The sequence below is a fragment of the Poecilia formosa genome, unplaced genomic scaffold (assembly GCF_000485575.1).
Source record: "Poecilia formosa unplaced genomic scaffold, Poecilia_formosa-5.1.2 Scaffold921, whole genome shotgun sequence".
Lineage (NCBI taxonomy): Eukaryota > Metazoa > Chordata > Actinopteri > Cyprinodontiformes > Poeciliidae > Poecilia > Poecilia formosa.
The window spans coordinates 10,789-22,976 of NW_006800860.1; the positions used below are offsets into that span (position 1 = coordinate 10,789).

Below are 12,188 nucleotides of genomic sequence, written 5' to 3' on the forward strand. Positions count from 1 at the left end.
TCTTGAGGATTGGACTTGAGCATCACTGGTCTAAGGTTTCACACCAAATCTGGCCACAGTTTTCTGTTTTGCTGCAGGTGTAAAATATCCATATAACTGCAGTATGAGCTGTTTTTTTACATGAGCAATTTACTCTTTTTCTTCTGAATTGCATACATGTCTATAACTTTCCCACTCATGATGGCAGCATGTTGGAGTATCTCTGTTCATTCTGATTTGTTCTTTTTGTTGACTTTTGTTCATAATTTTTTGCGGGGGGAGTTAAATGTTTGGATAATTATTCTCCCAGCACAGAATTTTTTATCTTACTTTTTTAGTTTCGTAGAGTTGTAACAATGCGTAACCGTGGAAACAAGGTAGCATCTCAACAGAGCAGAAAGAGAAGGTGGAAGTTTGAAGCATCTTTTCCAGAGATAATTATATCCCAGATTGCAGACAGAGTTGAAGAGGAGCAGCAAAACATAAAAAATGAGGCGAATTAGCAGAACTATCCTGATGTCATCCAGGGCATATTACTGTGGAATATTGACTCCTGCTTAAATATTGGGTTGTTAGCATGTGATGACCGTCATTCAGCAGCAGTCTTTAATCAGAGGCTTCTTCAGATTCTTCAGCTAACTCGCTGCTAATATGTCCAGTCTAGCTAGCTTCTTTGCATCTGTCATGGGTAAGTGAAAATTTATTTCCAGTTTCTTCTGTCACTTCTGTTCCCAACCCATAAGGTGCTACATGAATTCTGGGCTAAAAGGTTCAGATACTTTAGAGCACAGGTGTCAAACTCCAGTCCTTAAAATAAGAGAACAAAGCTGAAGAAAGATTTTATTTCCATCTTGTTCTATTTGCTTCAAAGTTTCTATCTGCAGATAGCATTAATGAGGTTAAGTCAGGAGTCAAAGTGCTCCTCTGTTGTCCAGGTGTTCCGTGTTCTGAAGCCGATTACAAGCGCTGGTCTCCATCAGACGAGCAGGGTAACGAGTGTCTGCTGGGCAGGGAGGTGACCTTCAAAAGAAGAGCTCCTCACGCCACGTGCTTCAATGGGGAAGACTTTGACAGGCCTGTCACCATCTCCAACTGTTCCTGCACTCGCCAGGACTATGAATGGTGAGGGACCTTCACAACCTGGCCACCATCTCTTCCAACTATTACTCTGAGGGAGGGACTTAAGGGCAATATAGACAAAAACTAACAGAGTGAAAAACAGATTCTACCCAAGAGCTGTTGTTGCCCTGAACATCACAAATTCATCCCAAACCCTGAACATCATTCATTCATTCATTCATTCATTCATTCATTCATGTGTTTCTAGTATATTTTTTAGATTTATTGAAATATGCTTATCATTTTTTATCTTCACTGCCTTTGAAAGTTTCTTTTTTTTAAATGTTGTGCTTTCTTGCACAATGACACTAAAAGGAAATCTGCTTCTTCTGAGAAGGCTGTTCTGCTGTCTGGTGATACAGATGATTAGATTGTATTCTAGGTGCTTTAGCAGCACTACTGCTTTCTAGCAGCGCTAATTTCTGCACTACTTGTAGAGTGCAGAAGTTAATCTGAGTGTATCTCTTTCCACATTCCCTCTCCTTCCAGTGACTATGGCTTTAAGCTGAGTGAGGATTTGTCTCTTCAAGTGTGTGTACCTGACCCAGAGTTCCTGGGAGACCTCTATGCTCCTCCAGTTCCTTGTCCCATTGGTACCAGCTACCACCGCAGCAAAGGGTAAACTTTGCATCTCTGATCTCTCAAAACACAGATATCCTGTTTTAATTGTAGAAATAAATTGCTATAAGACTTTAGCCCCATGCATGTTCTCATGAAGTGTTCATGTCAGATTTAAAAATTGAAAAACAAGACTGATAGCTGCAAAATTATTCCAACCGTCTTTTCCACATTTTATCATGCCGTAACCGCATTTTTATTTTGATTTTTACAAATGTAAAGAAGAAAAGTTTTCTGTGTTTGTACTAATTAAAACAGGCCATTCCCTTCAGAAAGCCTTGTTAACAACTTGTATAGTTTACGGTACATCCAGCTGTTCTGCAAGCAGTCTTTTAAAGCTCCATCTGTAGAAGCCATCAGCAGTACAGCAAACGTGTGGAGGTAGGTGGTCAAGTGTAGCTGAAATTGAAAATTGTTTGGCCTCTAGCACAAACTTGTTTGGTTAAAAACATAATACAATATCTCTCTGAACACATGGTGCTGGCAGCATCATGCCGTGGGAATGTTTTTTTATCATCAGGAACATGGAAGTTGGTCAGAGTTGATGGGAGGATGGACGACTACCCTGAACATCCAACCAGAGCTGCAACACAATTGTTTAGATCAGTCCATTCTTGTGTTAGAATGGCCTAGTCAAAGTTAAATGAGAGCCATATATCAGCTTTTTTTTGCTTTCCAACTATTCACTACGTCTGGTTTGTCACCTGAAATTCTAATGTGAAGCCTTGAAGTCTGTGGTTATATTATGACAAAATGTAAACTGAAAAGATTTAAAAGATTTTGTTGATTTTAGCAGTACTGCTCCAGTTTGATTTAAGTTCTGGATTACTTTTTCTGTGCTCATCACAAGAAGGACATGGACAATCTTTTCACTGATTCCTACTGGTGTGTTCGTGGGAGTAGCATCCGCCCTCCTGCTGAGGAGAAACTATTGTATTGCTGCTGCAGCTACAGGAAGGTACCAGGGGACAGCTGCAGTGGGGGAGACGTGGAGGCCAGGCTGGACGGAGAGATGCTGCCCTGTCCTGTTGGAGGTTATTACAACAAGTCTTTGGTTGCCTTTACGTCAGGAATGCCATAGGCCTGAATCAGTGTGTGCTGTGTTTCACAGAGAGTAATGAGTTCATACTGTATGCCGTGAGGAACTCCATCCACCGTTACGACCTGGCCACTGGCACCGACCAGCCGCTGCCTCTAGTTGGCCTTAGGGAAGCCGTGGCACTGGACTTTGACTATGACAGGAACTGCCTGTACTGGGCAGACATCTCGCTGGACACCATCCAGGTATGAGCTGGACTTTATGGGTCTTTTATCCAAGTTGCTCTGGAGAAGTTAATTCACTTTGCTCTTTCCTGAAATAACTGCATCGCCTCGGCCTTTACGGTTTCTATGTCCTGCTTCTTCTGCAGCGTCTGTGTTTGAACGGCAGCACAGGTCAGGAGGTCATTGTGAGGAAAGATCTGCAGAATGTGGAGGCTCTGACCTTTGACCCCATCAGCAGGCTGCTGTACTGGGTCGATGCAGGAGCCCAGAAGATTGAGGTATCAGAGACAAACATTCAAACAAATTTAAATACATTCAGTTCAAATATCATTTCCTTCTTAACAGAAAATATTTTTAGCACCTGAGTGTCCTAAGATGGGCAACAGCTTAATTTTTCAAATATTTACTGATGACTATTCTTTTTCAGATAATTTTACATAGTGATGATATATAATGATTTATAAACATTTTTATAGACCTATGTAAAAATCACTGCAGGATCAACGTTAAGATCCTTTTGTAAAATAAGTGTGCTTCAATAAGTACCTAGTGCTCCATTTAAGACACAACACCAACACATGTTTGTCATGCAACAGCCCACAAACACATATTACAAAATGTGCTTAATGATATTTCAACATGTGACTTATAGTGTCCCAAGCACTGGCATTCTGATGACATATAGCCGACCCTTCTGCTCCATCACAAAACATTTCGAAACAATGTCCTGACATGTCACTACAGTTCATCTGAACTCAGCTGAAAATTCTAATGTTTGCAATATTTTTATCCAGGCACTAAATGATCATTTTACTTGACATTTTACTTTTAGAGAAATGCCTAAATTTGCAGAGCAGTGTGCGTGGTGTGTTGGAAAAACATCTGGAGCCTCATGCATAAAAAAATGTGCAGTTTTCACACTAAAAAACTGCGTACAAAAATTTAGAAAAGTGCGGCGCACAAAAAAAATGGGATGCATAAAGCCGTGCGCACGCACGTGGTCACGCACTTTTCCTTTATAAATCCTGATTTGCGGGAAATAGAGCGCAGCTGCTGGTCCATCCTGTCGCCACTCATAAATACATATGTAAATTAGTATAAATACCCAGAACTCTGCCACCACACGAAGCGTAACCATGGCGACGTTCTTGTTTGTAGCAGTATGAGTATTTGTAATAATAATAATAATAATAATATATTTTATTTAAAAGGTGTTTTCAGTAATAAAAATGCATTATTTTTATTATTTCACAAAAATAAAAATAATGCATTTTAAAGAAAAGATAAAATCATAAATAAATAAATAAATAAATAAATAAAGAGATTGTGAAAATACCCATTTGAACCATAGGGGGGTCGTTCAGCCGGGATTTAAAGACAGAGTGTATCAGAGAGTCTTTGAGTGGGGAATGTGGACGTTTATTCTATCTAAATAGTAGAATCATGTGGATAAGTTGTACATTTCCACAATAAAGATACTTTCTGTCCAGAAAGGCGCACTTGCACTTGCACCAGTACCAGTACTGCACAGCTCCTTCCTTAAGTTTTGCTCAGAGCTCTAGAATGATCTGTCTCGTTTAATCTAAACACTAATAAACCATCATCAACAGAAGATAAATATGATCTCTGATCAATCGCTCCCTCTGATTCCTTCCATTGGCAATGTTCCCCATCAGAGCCAAAACAATCCACAATGTGGCACATTTTTGCACAGCTACGTACATACGGGATTGTCTACACACCTCACCTTAAAAGTAATCAAACCTGTTTGTAGTTAATCTGCTGATCCAACCCTGTTTTGTTTTTTTTAGTGAGAATAATATTACCCCATAGATGCATTTCATGCGCTTCGGTGCACAGACCGACATGTTACCTCTTTATGAGACAAAAACTGAGGAAAAGTACTATTTACATTCGAGTGAGGTTTTCACATCCTTTTATTTTTATTTTGTGTTCATGTTACTTTATTGTCTGGGGATAAATGCGGTTCAGTTTCATCTTTTATTTTTAAGCAATAAAAAAATTAAATCATGAAAAAAAACACCTTGTTTGATGCTTCTTGGTCTAAAAACACTGAATGTAGTCAGGTTTCAGTGTATTTATGTGAGTTTTGACGCTTTGTAGTTTGATATTGTTCACAGAAAAAGTTTGCGTGCCTGCCGCACATTTTCATGCCAGCGAAAAAGTGTGTGTATATTTACGCACCCTTTGATGCAAAGTAAATTTTTATACATGCGTAAAATACAGCGCCGCACATTGTTTGTGCGCAGGCACACTTTATGCATGAGGCCCCTGATGAGACGTTGGCATTTCAACCATTAGAATTTGACCCCAAAACAACATTGATTCAATGACATATTTTCAACATTAGTTTATTGGCTAGAATTTGATGATTGTTTGATGGTTTATCCACCATAAGTTGTCAACCTTAACCATAAATTCAACCTTTGTGATCATAATTCAACATTGAATTAACATCTTTTGCAAATAAGCCAACAGCAAAGTGGCTGTGTGGTTGGGACATCCCGCTCATGTAAATAGTGGGGGTGGACTGCTCCACTCCATGTAGTAAGTTGTAGATTTTATGTGTCAACATATCTTGCACAAACAGTTAGTAATGATTTTTATGGACAATTAAGAAAATGTAGATAAAGAATCACAACCCACTATCCTCAACCATGCTTAATTTAAAACGTGATAACCCCGCTCACTAGTAAAATGCTCTCACCCAGAGCTCAGAAGAAGAGAAGAGAGGATGGGTGCGACAAAACAGCATACATTGATTCAACATTGATCAGACGTTGATCAGACATCGGCATTTCAATCATTAGATTTCAACCATAAAACAACATTCAATGACATCTTTTCAACATTGGTTACTTGGCTAGAATTGGATGACTGTTTGATGGTTGATCCACCGTCAATTGTCGACCTCAACCAAAAATCAACCATTTTGACTATAATTCAACTTTGAATTACCATCGTGTGCTATCTGGGTGTCCTCTTCTGCTCTTCAGTAGATCAGAAGAGGACAGTGGCTGATTTTCAGACTTTTGCAGAGGTAGATAAAATCGGTATCGGCCCAGTGCCAATTTCCCAAAATTAAGGAAATCGGAGTTGATTTATCAGTGCACTCCGACCCATCTGTATCCAGTAAAATCATTAGGGACAAACTGAAACAGCAGGAAGTGATGAACTGCTGAAGACTGGAGCAAAACAAGATTTACTGATGAACTATTCTTCTGATTGTTTTGACATCTGGCGAAGCTTTAGCCTGGAGAATAAAACCATGAGGCCAGTGCTGTGGTAACAGTGAAGCATCCTGATCCAGCTCCGGCTCCAGAGGAGTTTAACAAGTTGGGCATCAACTTATTTTGAGGGGGGGCAAAATGAATCTACGTAGCTGAACATAGACAACAACATCAGTAGCTTACAGGCTGCTTGTTAACAAGCTTAAGGTGCTGTATTGGTATTAGCTAGTCATATTTTAGCTAACATTACCTGCATCCAACAGCATTACTCAACTCAATCGGTTAGCTAAGGGGAAAATCTGTGCAAAGTTTTTGCGTTTNTAGAAGCAGGTGGACAAACAGAACCCAGTAAACTGGGATCAAATCCATACTTGTTTATGCTTTTGCTAAGGAAGGCTTTTCAAACAAAAAAACATGAAGACACTTGGCTGCAAAGCACAAAACCTGTGAGTAGAAACCTTAGGGCAGGAGTGGGCAATCCTGGTGCTCAAGGACCGGTTTCCTGCAACTCTTAGATGTCTCTCTGGTCCAACACACTTGAATCCAAAAGCTGATACACCTCCAAATGCAGTCAAGTTCTCTAGAGTCCTGCTAATAACCTCATTATTTGACTCAGGTGTGTTAAAGAGGAGATGCATTTAAAACAGGGGTCACCAACTCCAGTCCTCAAGGGCTATCATCCTGCAACTTTTAGATTCACCTCTGCTCCAAAATGTCTGAATTCCTTCACCAGCATTCATTCCTCTCTGCAATAGGCTGGAAATGAGCAGTTTATTTGATCCAGGTGTGTTTGAGCAGAGACACATCTAAAAGTTACAGGATGGTAGCCCTTGAGGACTGGAGCTGGTGACCCCTGATCTAAAAGTTGCAGGTTACCAGCCCTCGAGGCCTGGAGTTGCCCACCCCTGCCTTAGGGTCATGACCTCACGCTATTCTGCTCTAGGGTTGTTTCTGCAGAGTTTTATGTTAACCTTATCTTTTGACAAAATCTGTATTCTTATTAACAAACAGTATGTGTTTAAATGTTTAAACTTAACCCTTCCAAACAAACAGAGCTCCAGTAAAAAATTTCTCCTTGTCTTTGAAGGTTTCTAATCCTGACGGAGACCTGCGTCACACTTTGCTCAACTCCTCCATCCTGGAACACCCCCGAGCTCTGGTTCTGCTGCCTGCAGAAAGGTAAAGATACATCTGTAATTAATGTAAGTAGATCTGGAGTAGTGCTGATGAGGATCAATACTACTCGACAGTAGCATTGCCTGTAATACAGAGTGTTAGAGGTAAAAGTTTCAGGAAAACCATAAATGGTCAAACACATCATTGCTGCACCATGTCTTTCCATTTTGATTTATTTTAAGTAGGCATGCTAGTCCTGATAGTGGCCAACTACCGTCATTTCTGGAGTATGATTCACACACACATAATAAAGTCTAGGTTGTCAAGCAACTCAGACTATGGTTGCAACTCGTATGTTTTTTTTTTTTTCTCTTTGTGACATATTTTTTGACTGATCAGACTTATACTTGGGGGCGACTTATTGTCTGGAAGATAACTAAACATGTTTAGCTCATGCATGTAGAGGTGTGAAAAGTTCAACAGACTGGAAAACAAAATAAAGCAAAGAAAAATGCAACAGAAATCCAAACAGATTATTTGAATCTTCAACAGTATGATGTTCTGGACTGACTGGGGAGACCGGGCAGCCGGCATCTACCGGGGCTACATGGATGGAAGCAATGTGTCCTGCATCATGGCAGAAGGAGTCCGCTGGCCCAACGGGATCACCACAGATGACCGGTGGCTGTACTGGACCGAGGCGTTCAGCGACCGCATTGAAAGGGCAGACTTCACCGGAGGACAGAGGAGTGTTCTGATGGAGGGACTGCCCCATCCGTACGCTATTGCTGTCTTCAAGGTAAAGTATGGTTCCTAGTTCAGGTCTTAAGCTTTGGACAGACAAGTTCAAGTTAAGTCTCAAGTTTTTGACTGAAATCCATTTTCTCACATCAGATGCATGGTCTGTCTAACACACAAAATGGCTGTTGGTTATGTTTAAATTAACACATAACACACATTTTTATCTTTAAAATTAACTTTAAACAGGTTTTATTATTTTTTTATTAATAAGCTATAATTACTCCACTACAATGTAAATATGTATTTATTCATGAGGAGACAAACACCTGTTAATGTTAAGTGAACATTTCACTATAATTGATTGTACAAATTGCTGAGAAATATATTGTTATTAGCAGATAAGTAGACAATTAGTAAATCCTGTTAGGTTTCTGTTTTGGAGCGGTGTAACGGCTAAGTTACGTTAGATCAAATCCTCCAGATCTAACTTTCAACTCTTGATTAAATGGAATCCAGTATAAGTAGCCACCATACCTTGTTCCTGATTCACTCTACTCTTCACAATTGGAGTTTTGTCTACTTTGAAGAAGATTTTGATAAAGTTGAACTGAATGTGCTTTAAAAACTCCTCTTTTTGCCAGTTGGAACTTCTCAGCTCTACACAATATAAACTTCTTCATATTTACATTGTACATAATCCATTAAAACATTTTCATTAAGTATCACTAATAGCAGTCCAAGTACCACTAGTTGAACATATACCACTGTAGAGCCATGGGTTTAGATATACTTTCACCCTTACTGGCATGAGGTAAAGATTTTTCATGAGATTTATGTCTTTTCCCTCAACTCTCAGTTGAGTAAGGAGTATTTCAAGTCCCAGTTTAATGCCTTCTTTCCACTAAGCTTTATGGTATGAGTTAGTTTGGCAGTATGCCATTTTGTCTGTTTCCATTGTAAAAGTGTCCCATATAACCAACTAGTAACCCACCATTCCTGAACCCCTTCAATTATATAATTGAAGGGGTTCAGGAATGGTGAACCCCTTCAATTATGGTAGTACACTACCATTGTACTGTACTGTTGTCTTATGGACTTATGTCCATAAGACAACAGTACAGTCTTATGGACTTATGTCCATAAGACAACAGTACAGTACAATTAGGGTGGAGCTATTGGTGTCACAACACAGTCTATTAATTGGAGGACAGAAAATCATTGCTGCTGGCAAAAAGCATGAGACACACCAGTGTGTCACGTTTGTACGATGCAATGTTAGGCATATGGGTTTAACACCGCCTGCCGAGTGAGAGGTCTAACTGGTGATGAAAATGCACTCTTGAATACGCCGGACCATAAAACAATGTATCAACTCATGGTGTACCACTGATTGTAAACTAGGCATCTGTGATTTGAAGTCTTTGTCTTTACAAGGAAGATCTATGTCACAGACTTAAGTCTCCACTTCTGGTATTTACTGCCTTCAAACAGTTACCTTTTGTCTTTGTTGTGGTCACTTACTTATGTTAAATCTGAATGCTTTAGTTTTTACATTGAATGGTGATTTCAGAATGATCTGTACTGGGACGACTGGTCAAGAATGGGAATCTTCAAAGCTCCAAAAGCTGGATCTCAGAACAATGAGCTGATTGTTGGCAGATTAACTGGAGTCATGGACCTCAAGATTTTCTATAAGGGGAAGAACAGAGGTGAGGAGCATTCATCACCATTATTATAGAGCTGAGTTCTCTTTTCTGGTTATAAATCAGAACTTATTATGATCATCTGATTGTTCTCTCTACCTTATCAGGGCATAATGCCTGCACCTACCAGCCATGCAGTTTGCTGTGTCTCCCACAGCCTGGCCACAAACACACCTGTGTTTGTCCGGAGGGTGCACCGACCCTGACCATACCCAATGGAGAGCTGCAGTGCCAGTGTCCCCCTGGTTACCAGCATCAAAACAACACATGCACCAAAACCAGTGAGCATAACCAGGCCTTAACTTCACAGTGATTTATAATCTTCTCCGTCCTGGAGCAGAGGAACCCATTCTTAGAGAGTAATTCACAGCTTGCTTGTCATCCTCCCATCAGAGCACAGCTGCTTGCCCAATCAGTACCGCTGTGCCAACGGACGCTGCATCAGCAGTATCTGGAAATGCGACAGTGACAACGACTGTGGAGACATGAGCGATGAGCAGGAGTGTCGTAAGTTTCCACATGCTTAACCTTTTCCACATAAAAAACAAGAAAAGGAGCCAGATTAGGAAAGAATTTCACTTTTCTCCCATGCTCATCTCTGTTTGCAGCCACTACAACTTGTGATCCATCCAACCAGTTCCGTTGCATAGCCTCAGGCTCGTGCATCCCTCTGGCCTTTAAGTGTGACCATGAAGACGATTGTGGTGACAACAGTGACGAGGAGCACTGTGGTACAAGGGTGTAACTTTGTGTTGCAAGTTGGTGGGGACGAGGAGGAGCGGGGGTTGGGCACTGATGCAACCACAGTTACTGGAAGGCCTTTTCTTTTCTAGTGCTAAAAATATAGCCAAAACTTACATGTGAATGCCATGCAGTCTTATTCAATAAATTAGGATATACATCCTGATCAGGCTTATCAGATTAATAGTACCTTTAGAAAATAACCTTTTAGCAAATATTAAACATACTACGAAATACAAATATGTTAAAACATATGTAATCTAATTAATCTATATAATGTCTTTCACTTGGTGATAGAACTGCTGACAAAGGAACTTTTCAGTTATATTCTAATTTATGGAATCAGCCTGTATTTGCTGAATGCTTACCTACAGTTGAAAACAGTTTCACAATTCAATAAGATTTTTTGTGAAGAATTATCACATAGTTGCCTTTTATTGTCTAATTTTATCAAGTGCTAAAAATATCAGCAACAGGAGATTCTATAACAATCAAAATGTTACTAAAAATTTCAAATGCAGAATAAGTAACTTCTGTGTAAACCAAATGAATCCTTGTCAGTGCACATTTTGTATTTTTCAGTTACTATGTGATTCTGATTCCACATCTGTCCCTCAGTTGGTGGGCAAAACCTTTGCCCTGCTGACTTACACATAACAGATGATATATGATGTGTCTTTAATATAGCAAATATTAAAGATGCAAAATCTTTTTTGGGTCTGGTTGGGGCAGTTGGTGAGTAAAGTGACCTTCGATATTTCTGGATTTTATAAAATCTGGCTTAAAGCTGAGATGCTGATGTTTAGATGTAAAAACATATAATCTCTGCATATAAATCTATAAGTAGTTTTGTTTCTGTCAGTTCTGTAAGATACAAGAGAGAATAAAGCAAATTTCTCTTTTATATTGACCAATAATTAAATTTGACTTAATTGTTGCTGTAGGAGCCATGGTTTAAAATGTAAGAAACTTTGCCTCTTTATGCTTTACGAAATATTAAATTCTATTTGATGATTGCTCTGAATATTGGCACGTCCTATGAACAAATTATGCATTTTTCCCCTTCATGCAGGGGAAAAATGTAGAAAAACGGGTAGTTGTATTATATTTTTCAGTCTGTCAGCTTAAGGCAACACGCAGACTCGTTGCCATGACAACCAATAAACAGCAGCCCAGGGAATGCAGAGCAAAGATTACGTTCAAGTGCATCAGGAATTAACACTAAGAAAACCACAAAAACATTTCCCACACAAAAAAGTACATGAAAACACCGAACAGAACATTCTGTCCGTTGCAGATTTATGTTTTTGAATTTCCATTTTGTGATCATTAGGAAGTGATTCTCTGAACACCAGCGGTGGTTGATAATCTAACTTAAACAACTGCACTCCTGATTCTCTGTCAGGAAATCTATGTGGGTCGCCTTATTTTTGTGTTAAGTGAACCAAAATACTCCGAACTGCACAGCAAGAGTCCATGTTACAATGATAAAAGTTAAGCCAGCATAACTAACCTACTCTCCACTTTCTTTATAAAAAAATTCCCTTCTCACCGTCCGCGGGTGGTCTCTTTCATCCTCTGAGCTCGGGTCCTCTCCCAGAGGCCTCGGAGCTTGAGGGCCTAGAACTGCACATTTCTGGACTGAGATGTCTGATGT

At 39.7% G+C, this 12,188-nt stretch overlaps 1 protein-coding gene across 1 annotated transcript in view; it reads left to right on the forward strand.

Annotated features, from left to right (window-relative positions):
* Positions 1-663: 663 nt before the first annotated feature.
* The window catches only part of LOC103132092 (sortilin-related receptor), a 44,542-nt gene continuing 33,017 nt past the window's right edge, over positions 664-12,188 (forward strand). Inside the window, exons 1-12 of the mRNA XM_016667147.1 lie at positions 664-667; positions 798-1,101; positions 1,588-1,716; positions 2,665-2,750; positions 2,828-3,000; positions 3,126-3,257; positions 7,318-7,409; positions 7,899-8,145; positions 9,658-9,796; positions 9,898-10,071; positions 10,184-10,297; positions 10,399-10,521. Of these exons, the coding sequence (XP_016522633.1) occupies positions 664-667; positions 798-1,101; positions 1,588-1,716; positions 2,665-2,750; positions 2,828-3,000; positions 3,126-3,257; positions 7,318-7,409; positions 7,899-8,145; positions 9,658-9,796; positions 9,898-10,071; positions 10,184-10,297; positions 10,399-10,521 (1,717 nt within the window). The remainder of the gene's footprint in view (positions 668-797; positions 1,102-1,587; positions 1,717-2,664; positions 2,751-2,827; positions 3,001-3,125; positions 3,258-7,317; positions 7,410-7,898; positions 8,146-9,657; positions 9,797-9,897; positions 10,072-10,183; positions 10,298-10,398; positions 10,522-12,188) is intronic.